This window comes from Pocillopora verrucosa, chromosome 3, assembly GCF_036669915.1.
Source record: "Pocillopora verrucosa isolate sample1 chromosome 3, ASM3666991v2, whole genome shotgun sequence".
Classification (NCBI taxonomy): domain Eukaryota; kingdom Metazoa; phylum Cnidaria; class Anthozoa; order Scleractinia; family Pocilloporidae; genus Pocillopora; species Pocillopora verrucosa.
In genome coordinates, this window is record NC_089314.1 from 29,379,843 (window position 1) to 29,396,727 (window position 16,885).

Sequence of the window (16,885 nt, forward strand, 5' to 3'; positions counted from 1 at the left end):
GCTGAGTAAAAGCGTGGTTACGAAGCTATTTCAACATGGCGGATTTTTAGTGAAACTTGGAGATTTGCAAACTCTTACAAATTTAGTCTGTTTAAAATGGCAGAATTCCCTGACTTTGGAAAGCAGTGTGATGTTGAGATTTGTAAGCAACTTGGTAAGTTATTTCCCTGAACTCTATGTGTACTTTCTTTTACAAGCTGCTAAACTTTTTCAAAGCGAGCAGAATTTTCTTATTTTTTTACGTAGATTTTCTTCCATTTATTTGTAATGGATGCTCTGGTACCTTTTGGTAAGTATCATTCTTCTGCTTATCCTATTTAATCTAATACCTACGCAAACAATTTTGGAAACCAACGCTTCTCGTGAACAATCACGGCATTGGAAAAATGTGCTGTACTAAAAATATTAATTATAGCAACGTTTAGTTAAATAAATACAATGAATTACATGGTGTGTTCATCAGTGCTGGAGTAATTCTTATGTTTAGCGTCAACTGAGATAGTTTTTTATTGCATTGAAAGGTTTAAGGTAAAAAATTACCGTACTTTTTTTCATTCAAAAGTAATTTATGTTTATAAAGTGTATTAAACGTAGCACACATTTTTATAGTCCTGTTTGAAGGGTTAAGTTAAGATTTCAGTATTATCTGTAATAAACCTTCCACTTTTTGCTATCAGATCTAAGATTTGATTTTGATATTTGATACAAATAGAAACTGATACAGGTTTTTTTTTTCACAGTTTAGAACATCGCTCAAAGTCATCACACAACTGCACTGTTGATGATCAAAAATTTAAGGTTCAAAAACATGTATATAGTTTGATGTGTATATAACCTGTACATATTGAAGGATGGATTTGAGAAAAACTATTGATTATTAATGAAAAATAATCATGAAAACATTGAACCCTTTAACTCCCATGAGTGATCAAGAGAGAATGTCTCTTTACAGTGTCAATGCAATATAAAGCAGACAAGTGATGAGAGTAAAGAAGAATAAAGATCAGGAGATTTTTAGTTGATACAATAACAAATTCTCCAAATTAACATTATAAGAATTGTGTGGCAGATACTAAGAAGAATATCTCATTAGATTGTGGGAGTGAAAGGGTTAACTGATCTCAGCACCATGATTTTTTTCTGCATTGTTGTTGTTAGGGTACCTTACTTTATTTTAGACATGGCAGCAGTCATCAAGTGTAGGCGAGGTCAATAATTGTCATGTTTAACAGCTGTGGTTTAAAGTGTTATCGATATATGAAAGGAAGATTTAATTTCCATTTGTTACAGGGAGATCCATCAAAGACTTCAGTTTCAAATGGTTTCTTAGAGTGTTCACTGAATGAGTGCAACAGTAGAGAGTTGGTTCCAGTGTTATGTGAACATTGTCACAAAAACTACTGCCTCAGGTGAATTTACAAAGTTTCATGTATCAGTCAATAATGACAAAAAAAGTAACAAACTTTAAATTCATGCAGGAAATAACTGAAATAATAATTAATTTTGAAAAATGATGTATATTTTAAAGAGACAACTTCAAGAAGAATTGCAGACATGTATATGTCCAGATGTACAAACAAAATTAGTAATACATCCTCCACAAGCTTGATCAAATCTCTCCTTCACACCTTAAGGCCTCTTTCATTATTTTTCCAAAGGGATAAACTCTGGTGTTTACCATTTTGTACTCAAGCTATTACAGGCATTTTGTAACAAGAAGCTCAAAGTTTATGAATAATTTATTTGAATCTTCATGCAAAGCAGAGCAGTAAACTTGCCAGTCTTGATTTTTCACCTCAATAGACCTTCAAATTTTGGTGAAAAACCAAGATGGTGATGAAGAATGTTTAGGCTTTGTGTGTCTTTTGTAAGAGTGACTGCTGACCAGAAATGTTCCTTATCACAGGCATAGGCATCAGGTTGATCACCAGTGCCCAGGTCTCCCTCAGAAACAACCCAGAGTGACTCCTGAACAAAGAATACAACAAATCATTGGTAAAGTCACTTGATAGAGTAAGGTTCTATATACAAAATTACAGCTGAACCTGTATTAAGCAGCACTGTATTTAGGGGTCACCTTGTATCAAGTGTTTGCTTTTCAAAATCCCAAAATATCTTCCTCTTATTTACTGTAATTTTCACCTCTGTTTAAGGGTCACCTCTATTTAGGGGTTTAACTGTATATAGAAAGTGACATCCAGGACATGTAATAAATGACTATTGAATAGATGATGTGAGGGGCTAACTGGTTTGCATCTTATCTGAGGAGTATTTCCACAAAACCTTAGTAGAGAAGGGATCCATGGAAGGAGAGCTGTATAGAGCCTAAGGGACATCATTTTATAAACCACCTTGACCTGGTTATTCAAAGTCTCGTTAGGGCTAACCCAGGGTTACATTTTAATCTAGGTTTCTTTACTTCTTTGTTTACAAGCCCTCATGAGATAATTTTTTCTATTCTCTTTAGGATATCCAATAGTAAAATTGTAGACAAAGAGAATTGTACTGAATTTTCTTTTAAAGCTTTCAGATCTGAAGTCAGATTTCACCTTAACCTTGGGTTATCTTAATCCAGCTTTGAATAATCCAGCGCTGGGCCATACACTGTCCATCCTTCACTGGAGATTTAGAAATTTCTTAAGTCTAACATTTGTGCAAAGTTGTGAAGTAATCTAAAGTAATAACTGCTACGAGAGTATGAGTATTTAATCTTACCTTTTTCCTCCTTTTCAGTATTTGAATGTAAACCAATGCCTGAACCCTCTGTTCCCTAACATCATTATGCATATTCCATACTGATCTCTATACATTTCCTAAAAATCTGACAATGATAATTTGTTTAACAATCAAGAGCTTCTTTACTTGTGATCATCTCCTTTATTCTTGTGTTCTTAACCCTTTGACACCTGAGAGTGACTGGCATCTAATTTCTCCCCACAATATCACCCCTGAATCAAACATTAAGGTAATGAGAATAAAGGAAATGATAAACAACTAGAAAAGCTCCTGGTTGTTAAACAAGTTCTCCTTGTCAGCAACTTAGGAAACATGTCAAGAACAGTATGGAGAATATGCATACTGATTTCAGGGTGTAAATGGTTAAGGGTTTTAGGATTAAATAATCATTATTTTTTAACATTTCAACAGGAAAAGATCTTTGCAAAGAAAAGAAAGGTATGTTTCTAGGGTCTCCTTATCATCTGTCTTATGTGAGGGAAGAGTCATCACCTCAATAACCTTGCTACTACACATTTCCTTGTAAATTGATTAAGAGAATTAGATGTTCAGTGTACGTGGGTTTCTTTGGAACACCGAGGAGCAATGATTGGTTTGCAAGGACTGTTTTCTCCTTGTGCAAACTCACATTCTAGATAGGTTTAGAAAAATGCTTCTTTCTAGTTACAGTCCTCTATTGTTTTTCTGTATCCCTTTTCAATTCCCAGTAAAATTATAATTTCTTCATCATGCCCCATACATTAATTCTGTCAATCCATAAATGCAAAAGGTGTTTTGGAAAGTTGTCTTATAAAGAGAAGAAATGCACTGTTTTGTACCACTTTTTGTCAAACTGTAAGATTTAAGATTATAGAAAGGTCTACACCCTATTCCCCATCTGAAGCTGTTTTTACCTCTTTATATACCTTTATATATGTACAATTATTACTCAGTGGTAAGTGAAGAGTATTGTGTGATTTACCTTCATCTTTGTGATTGTACCATTTTTGTTTTAGGTCGTGGGGGTGTGAGAAATGAAAGCCGCGCAGCTAAAGTTGCTCTGATGAAGATGAAGATGAAAGCTACTGGAGATGGTTCAATTCCTCAGGTTTGTCAGGTCAAGTCCATACAGAGCCATTTTTAATAATATCAAGGTTCAGAAATACTCCATATGATTTCACTTGTTTTGCTTCAATGCTTCACTTGTCTGGTTCAAGAAGATGCCATCTACATTAACCAATCAGATACAAAACTAGAAGCATTTGACTCCTTTTAAATTTTTCTTTGTCCTGGTCAGCTTTTAAGGGTTGCCTTCACCTTAGATTTACCACGCTCAGCAGTTATATTACCATTGAGGACGCCCTTGACTCTGTACAACATTAAGAGGTCCGGTGTTTAGCTAGGTGTTAGGAAACGTAAGGGCAACTTCATAGCGTAAGGAGTTACCTTTAATGGACTGGTATCTAGTCTAGTATGGTTAGCAATAATCCAAGTCACTTGGAGCCGGTTATGTACACGAGGTCTAACCCAGACCACAGTTTAACACAATCAGTGCGCTTCAGGTTTTCTTTATAAGAGGGTCGATTTTGTTAAATAAATGTCCCTCCACTGTAAGCTTTCGGCCGACTTGACACTGTTCACGAAGAAAGGTCCACAGAAAGGTCCCACTAAATTGAGGATTATTTAAGGCGCAGTTTTGGTAAACAACGACTGAACTTTATTTGAAGAATCGGACCTTAATGCTACAGTAACCAGGATAAGTTGTAGCTCTAGAGATGACCTCCAGGCTTGTAACACTGAGCCTCGAATCATTAACCCCTCGATTATTTGTGAAAACTGATTTTTTTCTGTCGTGCTGCTCCATCATTTGCTGACCACTCCTGAGCCAACTTGACGGACCCATCAGCGAACTTTCTGCCTTTTTGTTACGCCAAATGTTAGAAAAAGTCTGCTTTCGTTTTTCTTAGGAGGAACGAATCTATCTCAGAGTTCTCATGCCTCTTGGTAATAAAGAACGAGAATATCCAATGTACTTCTCCAAGGTGAGAACAACACAAAAGAAAATAACGTTAGTATCTTGTGCCTTTTTTCCTTTCCTTTCTGTTACGTTAATAACTCGCACAATGTTTCCTTTCTTTTCTCTTTGTTTGTTACGTTCGTATCCCGCGCACTATTTTCTTTCTTCTCTGTTTGTTTTTGTTAGTATCTCGCGCACTGTTTTCTTTCTTTTCTGTTTGTTTGTTCGTTCGTATCTAGCCCACTGTTTCTTTCCTTTACTGTTTGTTTGTTACGTTCGTATCTCGCGCACCGTTTCTTTTCTTTTCTGTTTGTTTGTTACGTTCGTATCTCGCGCACCGTTTCTTTTCTTTTCTGTTTGTTTGTTACGTTCGTATCTCGCGCACCGTTTCTTTTCTTTTCTGTTTGTTTGTTACGTTCGTATCTCGCGCACCGTTTCTTTTCTTTTCTCTTTGTTTGTTACGTTTGTGTCTCGCGCACTGTTTTCTTTTCTTTTCTGTTTGTTTGTTACGTTTGTGTCTCGCGCACTGTTTTGTCTCTTCTATTTGTTTGTTACGTTAGTACCTCGCGCTCCGTTTCCTTTCTTTTCTGTTTGTTTGTTACGTTTGTATCTCGCGCATTGTTTTCTTTCTTTTCTGTTTGTTTGTTACGTTTGTATCTCGCGCATTGTTTTCTTTCTTTTCTGTTTATTTGTTACGTTTGTATCTCGCGCACTGTTTTCTTTCTTTTCTGTTTGTTTGTTACGTTTGTATCTCGCGCACTGTTTTCTTTTCTTTTCTGTTTGTTTGTTACGTTTGTGTCTCGCGCACTGTTTTGTCTCTTCTATTTGTTTGTTACGTTAGTACCTCGCGCTCCGTTTCCTTTCTTTTCTGTTTGTTTGTTACGTTTGTATCTTGCGCATTGTTTTCTTTCTTTTCTGTTTGTTTGTTACGTTTGTATCTCGCGCATTGTTTTCTTTCTTTTCTGTTTATTTGTTACGTTTGTATCTCGCGCATTGTTTTCTTTCTTTTCTGTTTGTTTGTTACGTTTGTATCTCGCGCATTGTTTTCTTTCTTTTCTGTTTGTTTGTTATGTTAGTATCTCGCGCATTTTTTTCTTTCTTTTCTGTTTGTTTGTTACGTTTGTATCTCGCGCATTGTTTTCTTTCTTTTCTGTTTGTTTGTTACGTTTGTATCTCGCGCATTGTTTTCTTTCTTTTCTGTTTATTTGTTACGTTTGTATCTCGCGCTCTGTTTTCTTTCTTTTCTGTTTGTTTGTTATCTTTGTATCTCGCGCACTGTTTTCTTTCTTTTCTGTTTGTTTGTTACGTTTTTATCTCGCGCATTGTTTTCTTTCTTTTCTGTTTGTTTGTTACGTTAGTATCTCGCGCACTGTTTTCTTTCTTTTCTGTTTGTTTGTTACGTTTGTATCTCGCGCACTGTTTTCTTTCTTTTCTGTTTGTTTGTTACGTTAGTATCTCGCGCACTGTTTTCTTTCTTTTCTGTTTGTTTGTTACGTTTGTATCTCGCGCACTGTTTTCTTTCTTTTCTGTTTGTTTGTTACGTTTGTATCTCGCGCATTGTTTTCTTTCTTTTCTGTTTGTTTGTTACGTTTGTATCTCGCGCACTGTTTTCTTTTCTTTTCTGTTTGTTTGTTACGTTTGTATCTCGCGCACTGTTTTCTTTCTTTTCTGTTTGTTTGTTACGTTTGTATCTCGCGCACTGTTTTCTTTCTTTTCTGTTTGTTTGTTACGTTTGTATCTCGCGCACTGTTTTCTTTCTTTTCTGTTTGTTTGTTACGTTTGTATCTCGCGCACTGTTTTCTTTTCTTTTCTGTTTGTTTGTTACGTTTGTATCTCGCGCACTGTTTTCTTTCTTTTCTGTTTGTTTGTTACGTTTGTATCTCGCGCACTGTTTTCTTTCTTTTCTGTTTGTTTGTTACGTTTGTATCTCGCGCACTGTTTTCTTTCTTTTCTGTTTGTTTGTTACGTTTGTATCTCGCGCACTGTTTTCTTTCTTTTCTGTTTGTTTGTTACGTTTGTATCTCGCGCACTGTTTTCTTTCTTTTCTGTTTGTTTGTTACGTTAGTATCTCGCGCATTGTTTTCTTTCTTTTCTGTTTGTTTGTTACGTTTGTATCTCGCGCACTGTTTTCCTCTTTTTCTGTTTGTTTGTTACGTTTGTATCTCGCGCACTGTTTTCTTTCTTTTCTGTTTGTTTGTTACGTTTGTATCTCGCGCAGTTTTCTTTCTTTTCTGTTTGTTTGTTACGTTTGTATCTCGCGCATTGTTTTCTTTCTTTTCTGTTTGTTTTTTACGTTTGTATCTCGCGCATTGTTTTCTTTCTTTTCTGTTTGTTTGATACGTTTGTATCTCGCGCTCTGTTTTCTTTCTTTTCTGTTTGTTTGTTACGTTCGTATCTCGCGCTCTGTTTTCTTTCTTTTCTGTTTGTTTGTTACGTTCGTATCTCGCGCTCTGTTTTCTTTTCTTTTCTGTTTGTTTGTTACTTTAGTATCTCGCGCTCTGTTTCATTGTCTGTTGGTTTGTTACGTTAGTATTTCATGCACAGTTTCCTTTCTTCTCAGGTTGTTTGTTAGATTATTTTCTCACGCTCTGGCTGTTTCTTTTCTTTTCTGATCGTTTGCTGCGTTAGTATCTCGTACATTGTTTTCTTTCTTTGATTGTTACGTTATTATCTTGTACAGTGTTTTTTTTTCCTCTTTCTTTCTTTCTGTTTACCTTAAAGTTTTTTCAACAAAGGCTGGTGAGTGTAAGTCCGGATGGCTTTTTCTGGGCCCGCTCACTTCAGCCTATCTAGTCATACACACTTTAAGTTTCATTATGGTTTTCTCTGGGATTGCGTGCGCGGGGCCGGTTTGGTTAAATGATAATCTGCAATAGATTGAGGAATCATGCAGAGAGAGATAAAGGGAGACCTTATTACTTTTACATGTTCACTATGAAGGGCGTCTTTTCACTGAACTCTCCAGTCCTATTAGCCGCTGAGTGTGATGGTACTTGCCAAATGAGAACTACTGGATACTTTAGTATTCATGCTCAACGGATGTGAATGTAGCGAGAAAAACGAAAATGTCATAACTTTTCAGTAATTTTCGGTTTGAACTTTAGTACTGGACGGTGGGAAAAGTCATCGACAAAATTGCGGTCACTGCAAGACTGAAAAATGATAATAACAAGGCAGTAGCAAAGGTAAGAACTGTCTAACGGCCTAATACTGTTCCGTGTGAAATGTTAGGAAGCATGAGCTTAATGTTGCGTCCTTGTTGCTTGTTTTGATTGAATCACTGATTGATCGAGGTTTAAAAACCCTGTTCGTCCAACCTCTTGTTCCTTGATCTTTCTTCATTTTGTTTTGTCTTCCGGACTTACGAACTTCACTCGTAAGGGTCACATGATTCACATTGTTATTTCATCCCTCCCCCCTCCTTTACAATGCTGTTATGTTCTAGAGAAGATGATCCTCGTTATTTTAACCCTTTGGCCCCTGAAAGTGACTGGTTTCTAATTTCTCCTTACGGTAGCCACCTTGAATCTAATGTAAAGGTCATGAGAATAAAGGAAATGATCACTAATATAAGAAGCTCCTAATGGGTTAAAAACAAATTCTCCTTATCAGTACCATGGGAAATGTATCGAATACTGTACAGAGAGGATGAAGAAGAGAAGTGATGGCGCAAATGCGAGAGCGCTCGCCTCCCACCATTGTAGCCTGGGTTCGATTTGCGGACCTGGTGTCACGTGGGTTGAGTTTGTTGTTGGTTCTCGTCCTTGCTCCTAAGGTTTTTCTCCAGACCTCCGGTTTTCCTCCCTCCTCAAAACCAACGTTCTGAGTTCTAATTCGGCATGGAAACAGTGGATAAGAAGAGCCAATCCATTTCTTTGTTATTTAAATCCCATCTAAAGGGTGTGAAGGAGTAAAGTCCCAGTGGTTCATTATGGAAGCATTATGGAAACCCACCAATGATTACTACCTATCGCCAGATATATATATATATATATATATATATATATATATATTTCAAAGCTTACCTCTTTACGTTTTCGAACCTTTACGCTTATTTCAGCCTCTAATTGCAATATTGTAATTCTCAATCTTATTAGAAGCTACGACTGTTTCACGGAAGTTCTGGAGACGTTCTAGACTTACAAAATCCTTTGGAACATTTTCAGACGCAAGATGATTGCCCAGTGTTGAGTGGAAGCACAGTTGTTTTAGAATGTGTGGATGAACAATGCGCTCAACTTCTTACAAATCGAGACAAATATCCCACGTGAACGTAATAAACTTGTAAAACTTTCAATCTGTGTGTTCATATGCATCATATGTTCAATCTGTGTGTCCTTCTGGACTTCTCTGTTGAGATCGGTGAAACATTGGTTCTACTTTAAGAAAGAAAAATACGTTCTGATGGGAAAAAAAGTCACAGTGATTTACTAGTATGGGTTGTAGGGAATCACGAAACTATTTGACACAAGATGCATCCGACATATGTCATTAGTGTTGTAATCATCGATTTATTGCGTTCACGACTGAGCTAGGTACATGCTGCAATAACTACATTTAGAAAGCATATTTAGAGCTAATTTCCAGCGATGCTGCAAAAAAATTGATTCAATATTACCTCTGTGTGGCCATTAATAGGGCTGAGTGTTTCATTGTTATCCTACCCTGAATACAATCATGACTGTTATCGTCGTCATTAGTGTTGCTGTGATTGTTGTTGTTGTCATTAGTATTGATATCATTACCGTGATTACTTTATCATTATCAATAAGAGGATACTATTTTGGCTGAACTAAAATTGTATTTAATATTTTCAGAACTCTCTTAGCTCAATAACCGACGAGTTTTCCTCAGGGTGAAGGACAAATTTCTTTTAAAACCACCGAAGCTGCTTTAAGGGAATTTTCTTTGAACCGTTTGAGGAGTCGGGATTCTTTACAATTAAAATTCTCAGCTTCTGTGGTTGTGCAACTCCCTTCTTCAGCAAACACTCTGCACAGTTTAAGTACATCGTATCCTGGGTTAGTCTTTAATTTTTTGCTGAATTTACTGCCACATCTCCCATACACTTCTTTAGCGCAAATTTCACGGTCAAATCCATCTGTTGAGGTGAAAATATACAAAAAAATATGAAGAGAACCTTAGAAAGTCTTAGAATTACGATTCTTTTTAAAGGAGAAGTTTGTGTAAGACATCACGTGATTTTCAACCGCCCTTCAAGAGTTTTCCAAAATTTGCTTCCTTACGCATTTTTAGATTTCGAAGAGTTACATATACATTCGAAAACTGTCTTCAAAGGAGCAAAGATTCCACTGAAGACGCTGTCATAAAAAGGAAAGAGTATCTTGAAATCTAGTTGCACATACAAAACCACAGTGTGTGGTTCACATATAGCGGCTTACTCTTCTTACCGTAAATATTATCGTCCGAAACAATAATGCCTTTCGGTTGAGTTTCCTGATTGTTCAAACCGATCTTTAAGGACATGGAAAATTAAAAACTTAAGAGAGTATTACTGTTCAAAGATACAAAGAGTGAAATAAAACCACTTAAGTTCCGGAACAAATGAAGTCTTGACGTCTCACTTGACATGTGTATTTCACTCAAAAGGCTTTCACCGACCCGAGGTTCCCCGAGATATTCCATCGATTGTTGGATTGTGTTTCGTGACTTTCATGCAGCACACCGCGAATAGGAAATACGAGATCATTTGTTTAGGAAGACATCACGCGCTTCGATTACATGACTTGACCAATAAAAAAAATACTGAATATAGCAAGCTAGTGCGAAGTTGCTAGGTAAATTAAATGGTGGCGTCCTTAATTTTTAGGACAATTTTCGAAAGGTTCTGGTACTCTTAAGAATCTTCAGACGCGGTCGATTTCATAATCAAACATGTACTTTCCATCGGCGGAGATAGAAATTAAATGGTTTCTGGGTCAAACTTCTCCTTTCGTGCACAAAAATATTTTTAAAAACAAATAGATTCCATGTTGCCTGTGCGTTGTTAAACGATAAAAATAGAAATATATCTAACCTAAAAACATGGTAAGGGTTTCCTATATTGGTGTTGGAAAAGGAATGGAAATAACATATTTGCATAAGCCATTCAGTAAACGTTGTAATTAGCCAGTTGGTCATTTCTTATTCCTTTTGGCGGTCTTACCTTACAGATAGAGTTTGGTCACCTTTTCCTTATTGTGATCGTGAAATTGACATGGAGACAGATGTTTTTGCGTAAACTGCGATTTGCGGCTAGATACCGTATATTTTCATTATGTTTGCTAAAAGAATAATTAATTACCAATAAAATGACTCTACCCTATAAAATTCATCCCGTATAGGAATTTCCTGGAAATAACCCTCCTTTATACTTTTACCCATTTACTCTCGTGTTTAGGCTAAATCCATGGTGAATTCCCAATTTAGTATCTACTTAGTATGCGAACTTCCGTTCTGCGTAGCCCAAAGGGATTTGCTATTTAAGTGTAAAAGTATGACGAAGGTTAGAGATTGACAGCTCCGTAAGTGTCACCTTGGCCTCGAGAGATCAGAGCCAGTCCCCGTTGTAATAACTTGTGTAGAAGAGAGAATAAAAAAAAAGGCAACAAGACAACTAGTGTTAAAGTAAATTTACATCTAACAGCGTCTGTACAGTCATAGATCACAGGTGACGTCAAAATGCGATAACAACGCTAGAGTGACACGGTGTGTCACTGATGTTCCCACCTCGTTTTGGCGTCTACTGTGATCTATTACTGTACATACCCACGGGAACATGGAGTGTACGTGTTTCTTTTTTCTGATGAAAAAGCAAAATACTGTTGATAGCGACGTCATCTGTGCGTTTGTTCCCCAACAGATCACGAGTAAAAACCCAGAGATATGAACAGTTAATATTCTCCTAATAATACTTTATAAATTAAGGGAATATCAGTTGATATTCTCTGGATAAAATCAATAACCATTCAGACGATAAAGTAAATGATATTTCCACTTACTCATTTCCTCGATTGCCTGCACTTCTGGAGGAACTCTGCACCGGATTCTGCAAAAGAAATATGAGTTGTTCAACAAATACTTACCGCTGGACCGTTTTGAATGTGTAGTTGAGGATCTCAAATTGATTTGCAATCAAGAGAAAATAAGGAAAACAATTTTTTTGAAAAAGGAATCAACTTATTTTAGCTCGGGGAACAAGCTTCACCCTCGAATAGTTCAGTTTTTAAGATGGTCGCTTTGAAAGTTGAAATTTAAAATATTTTAGACGAAACAACTACCCCAAATGTAAATTAAGCGATGTTAGGCTTTAGGTTCTGGAATACTGATGACCATGGCTAAAGTTTTCTTTTTAATACTATCAGTCATCGATAAATTTGCCACTAACTTGTCTTAGCTTCTTCTAAGAGTTCTTTAAAGTTTTTTCGGGTACACAGTCCTGTTCTGTTGGTGAAAATCAGTTGGTTGAACATGAGAAGGCGAAGGTTTCTGGTTAACGGTTTGCGGAAGCATTTGCTGTCCTGGAGGCATTGAGCCAAACCCTAGAAAAGATATGAAAGAAATTATAAGTTGCAGGAGATCAGCTTTGTGTAGTTTCAAGTCACTGATTTTTTTTTACTTTGACCTTGAGATCTGCAACTGACAAATGACAGGATTCACACTGGTAACAATGAACAAGAGCATTGGAAAACTGCATGAATCTCAAAAAATATGACTCAGTCTTTACGGCTACCTTCTTCGATTCTTTTTCGATGATGAACAATTCAACATATGAACATAGGGCCAAGCAAAAGTTTGTTATTGTTGAAGTTTCCAGTTAAGCTCCTTACTCACCACGTCAAGGGCACAAGATGGCGGGTCTTCGACAGAGGGATTAAAGCTGGACGGCAAAACGTCAAAGCCCAGTTTATATTTCTTAAGACAACATTCAGTGATATTCTTGTCATCCTGGTCTGTGCAATTTTTCCCGTGACGTATTTTTAGGCACCGATCTGACTTTGGTCTCCGCTTAGCGTTCGACAACGACATCAAAACACAGCAGGTTAATAACACGACAAGCAGCAAACCTTCGGATCGTTTTGCCATGTCTGGGTCTATCAGAACAAAATAAAATAGGCAATTTGTTCGTCATGTTTTTCCAGTTAGTACGGATCTTGAATTCTAATTAGTTATGGAGACATAAGTATGGAGTATAATTTTCCTTCAAAATTTCAAACACGAGCTAAACTCCCATTAAATGAGAAAAAATTAACATGAAAAGTGTCACTGCTTTAGTCTGTAGGAAAGTCGAAAATGAGATTAATTAAGGCACGAAAATGCGAAAAAATCAGAAACATTCAACAAAAAATAATTTAAGTCGTCCATACACCAAAAGTATTTCAGGAAGAGATTCCAGACGATACGTAACAAGCTTGCTCGTGCAGATATTTTGTTACCTTCCGTTTCCCAATATTTGTGTTCTGGATTTACGAAGCTCTACACAGTGACTAATGAAATTAGTAATTACTTACGGTCTTAGTTAACAGCTTTAGCGACTCGAAATTAAGAAACTAACTTTAGCTTAACGTGTCTTAAAGAGCGACTTTAGCGAGATGTTAGTTAATGATTCCCTATCGCGATTGCTTAACATCGGAAAGAAATGAGGCTCAGATGTGGGTAGCCATTTCTCGGCAGCCTCGTTCCCAGAGTCCTGTGGAGCTCTGCCTTGGTTTCTCAGCAGAGTGTTGAAGTGTTTATCTGTAACATCGTAAAAACTGCTGCGAGGAATATTACCACCCCTCCCCCCCTCCTCGTAAATTTGTTCGCCCTTTGAACTTAGGTGTTCAGAGTGAAATTTGACGGAGCGTAATACTTAAAACTGACGGCAACTCTAATGGGAAAATGATAAGTGTTTATCCGATTCTAGTCTCGTACCTTACTCGGCCAAGCGCCTCCATTTCATTTACAATTACACGGTAGGATCTGGGTACGAGGTTAACCCCTTCTATTGTTATTGAGATAAGTGGCGCTCAGTCGTTCAGAGCGTAATTCTTTAATTTCATCGTTTATGTAAACTTAAACGGTCCGTTGAATTTGAAAAAAGTAATGCCGTAGGAAACACCTAAACACACGTCATGTCTTTATTCTTACTGTTCGGGTAAATGAAGCAAGTTGCAACAACAAAAAGCAACAAAATTTACGCGACTTTTTTTTCTCTCTTTTTAAGTCCTCATTTTAAATTTTAAATTTATGTCAAAATGAATTCAATGCTTCCAATGTATCTATGACAACAGCATGAACACTTGTAATGGGTTTCTAATTGTTCACTCTGCATTCTGTCACGTTTCAAACCGGAAAGAGTTGCATGTCGCACATGATGTTTTTTTTCTGTTGTGTTGCATTTTCTTTAACGACAGCTGGGAAAACTACAACCATCCGTTACGTAACCGGTGTGGACATGGTTGTTGCCACTCTTTGATAAATATTTTGTGCCTTTTGTCACTAGCAGCTCATAACACAACAATTGTGTCATAGTGACGTCTTGACTTTTTAAGAGTATTTTTTCCTTCTTAATTTACATAAAAAACTCTGCACGCAAAATAAATATTTTCCTCAAAGAAGGTGTAGTGGAAATCCGCCAAATAACACATTTTCGTATATCATTTTTTTCTTGGCTATGTTCCCTCGCATAAAACTGTGGCAAAAGAGACGAAATTAATCATTGATCGTTAATTTAATCAACTTACTGAATTTTCGCCAATCAAAGAAATGCATAATGCTTTACACAGTTAAATTCTCACTTGTAACTCAAAAATTATCTTGATCATCGTTACTGCTCAATCACCGATCAATCTTGCACAACTTCTCAGGCTTTTGTATCACCAGATAATGTACTCAGGTATATTGGAATAAACCGATCGACTCTTTCAAGATGTGTCACTGATAAGCTACTAACGGCACTGAATGCAAGCGTAGAGACAGAGCTAAAGGATAAAGCTTTGACGACTGTGTTACACGTCACTGAAAATTCACCGGCAAGCAACATGTCTCCACCGCCTAATGATCGACGCTTTCAATTTCACTTTCAGCACTTGCTAGCACGAGCATGAAAATTGTGGAATATTTTAACCCAATACCTGCAAGGTTGTCGATCATGCCTGAATTAACAACCCGGTGTAGTCTAGTCTGATGTGATACCAGAAATTGGTAAAACTTGCAGAATACATGAATCTTTCCAAATCTATCGCTTACCAACTTTCTTCAACCTCATCTTACCTTCAATTTGCCTTATCTCGTCAATCACCTCAATAAACAAATTTAAAGTGTTAACTATATATAAAGAAGAGCACTGATCAAAAGCTATCCTCCTGTTCAACTATTTTCTCGTCGATAAAAACCGTCAAGGGAAGAGTTGGGAGAAGATTTAATCTGAACACTGACAGAACAAGGAAAATAACTGTGAAATTTAAAACCTTAGTCTAGAATAATAGATCCGTAAAAGAACATCATTATCATAAACTGTTCTGTAGGCCACAACTTCATTTACACCGGTTCTTAAGTTTAAATTTGAGGATGGAACCCAACGCACTTTGATAAAAGAACTGTCACAGTTCATAACAGTGCTGGATAGTCAGCGGAAACGGCGACAGTACTCGTAATGGTTAACATCTTAATTCTCCTGAAGACTATTATCTTTATTACTTGTCAATCAGGGCACGTCCTTGTATTTTCGTCTGTAAACAAAGAAGTAATCCACAACGGTATAATTCCATTTAATTTGAGTTTTCTTGATGCATCGACGTTTTAGGGAAAAAAAGCACAAGTGAGCTACTACGTGAATTAATTTTTTTGGCTTCCAAAAGGAATCGACTCGACCGCAAAAACAAAAAAAATAAATAATGAAAAATCCACCCACGAGTTGCAAAGCGGAAAAAATAAATACCCTTGGGCATTGTTCCCTTATTATTGGAATTTGGATCTTACTTTATCACATAGATAACACTGGAATCTCGGTAAGAAAGTGGCAAAAACCCCGCGCGCGCCATTTCACAAAATATCAAGCAGAAATTTTTGCCTGATTTATGGCAATAGAAAGGCGCTTAAAATGACTGTAAACCTCGTAAATGTGCATTTTTGTTCGGTTGTGTTATTTCAGGAGTCCATTTTAATGTGCAAATATTTGTTGAGTAAAATTTTGGAATTCTAATTATTTGGTGGTTTACAGATGCAAATCGTTTAAGTCAATTTCTAGAACTGCTTTCTGTAGAACTTCGAGTAAACAAATCAATTTTCAGAAATTAACTCTTTTTCGTGCAACATTTCTTCGAGGTGAGCGCCTGGGCGCTTAATTAAAATTTCGGCTAAAAGGGGGGCTCCTAGCTCCTATTGCGCTTAATTAAGAGGAGTATATTAATCTCCTGATGCCGCTGAAGTACAAGCGTAAAAAAGTCAAAAAAATTAATGGCAATAGAAACAGGTTTTTCTTGTATCCCTACTATTTAAGAAAGTGAGGGAGAGGGGGGAGGCAATTTTTCGTGAGGAGGGTGCTTATTAGAGAGTGGGTACTCTTTCTATTAGTTGTTCTCGTTAAAAGGCTAATACAATTCTTTATATAAAACTTCTCATATGATAGGAAAATTGACGCGCCTTTTTTTTCCTTTTGTTTCAGAAGGATTGGCATTGCACTTGTTGTACATTCCGAAGACGAGATTTTGACTAGTGTGCATGGTTTCCGAGAAAACCACGAGAGCGCACAATTGTGATCATCTTACCAATTTTAAATGGATAATAAAGAAAGGTTAGGGTAATTAACATTTGTCATTCCAGCTTGATTTTTTTGGACTTAATGAACTCTTTACTTTGGTATTGATACGATTGCTGATACGCTACAACAAAGAGTGATTGCTGCACAAACTAAGCTCGACTTTTCACAGTGGTAAGGTCCAAGAACAAACGAGGAAAATGGTGCATTGCGATATAAAATAGCGACAGGATTTAAATAAGCAGGTAGGAAACTGCTATTGGAAATTCCTTGGACCACTCATCGACTTACGATTGTAAGAGGGAAAGGAATACTTCTTGACAGTTTGTTTCTGATTTACTGAGTTGCAAGGCAAGGTATTTTTCATGAGGCAAAGTAGTGAATGTTCATTGTGTTTTTTTTTTAATAAAGAG

The 16,885-nt window shown here is 36.7% G+C and overlaps 1 protein-coding gene and 1 non-coding gene across 3 annotated transcripts; one reads left to right on the forward strand and one right to left on the reverse strand.

Moving 5' to 3' along the window:
- The first annotated feature begins 2 nt into the window (after positions 1 to 2).
- On the forward strand, positions 3 to 9,503 carry LOC131793042 (AN1-type zinc finger protein 1). Of its 2 annotated transcripts, none has more exons than XM_059110453.2 (10): positions 3 to 154; positions 247 to 289; positions 741 to 798; positions 1,291 to 1,409; positions 1,907 to 1,995; positions 3,148 to 3,174; positions 3,732 to 3,832; positions 4,683 to 4,757; positions 7,837 to 7,917; positions 8,830 to 9,503. In XM_059110453.2, exons 1-10 carry the CDS (start codon positions 97 to 99, stop codon positions 9,001 to 9,003), a joined length of 825 nt encoding a protein of 274 aa, XP_058966436.1. In that variant the 5' UTR covers positions 3 to 96; the 3' UTR covers positions 9,004 to 9,503. The 2 variants fall into 2 exon arrangements, with proteins under 2 accessions (XP_058966436.1, XP_058966437.1); XM_059110454.2 differs by having other exon boundaries at positions 3,732 to 3,823.
- LOC131793043 (uncharacterized) lies at positions 9,224 to 15,097 on the reverse strand. The gene is made up of 5 exons (XR_010716862.1): positions 14,987 to 15,097; positions 12,566 to 12,825; positions 12,120 to 12,273; positions 11,734 to 11,780; positions 9,224 to 9,833 (listed from the first exon to the last, which is right to left on the reverse strand). It is a non-coding gene; the product is annotated as an uncharacterized protein (transcript).
- Positions 15,098 to 16,885: the final 1,788 nt, after the last annotated feature.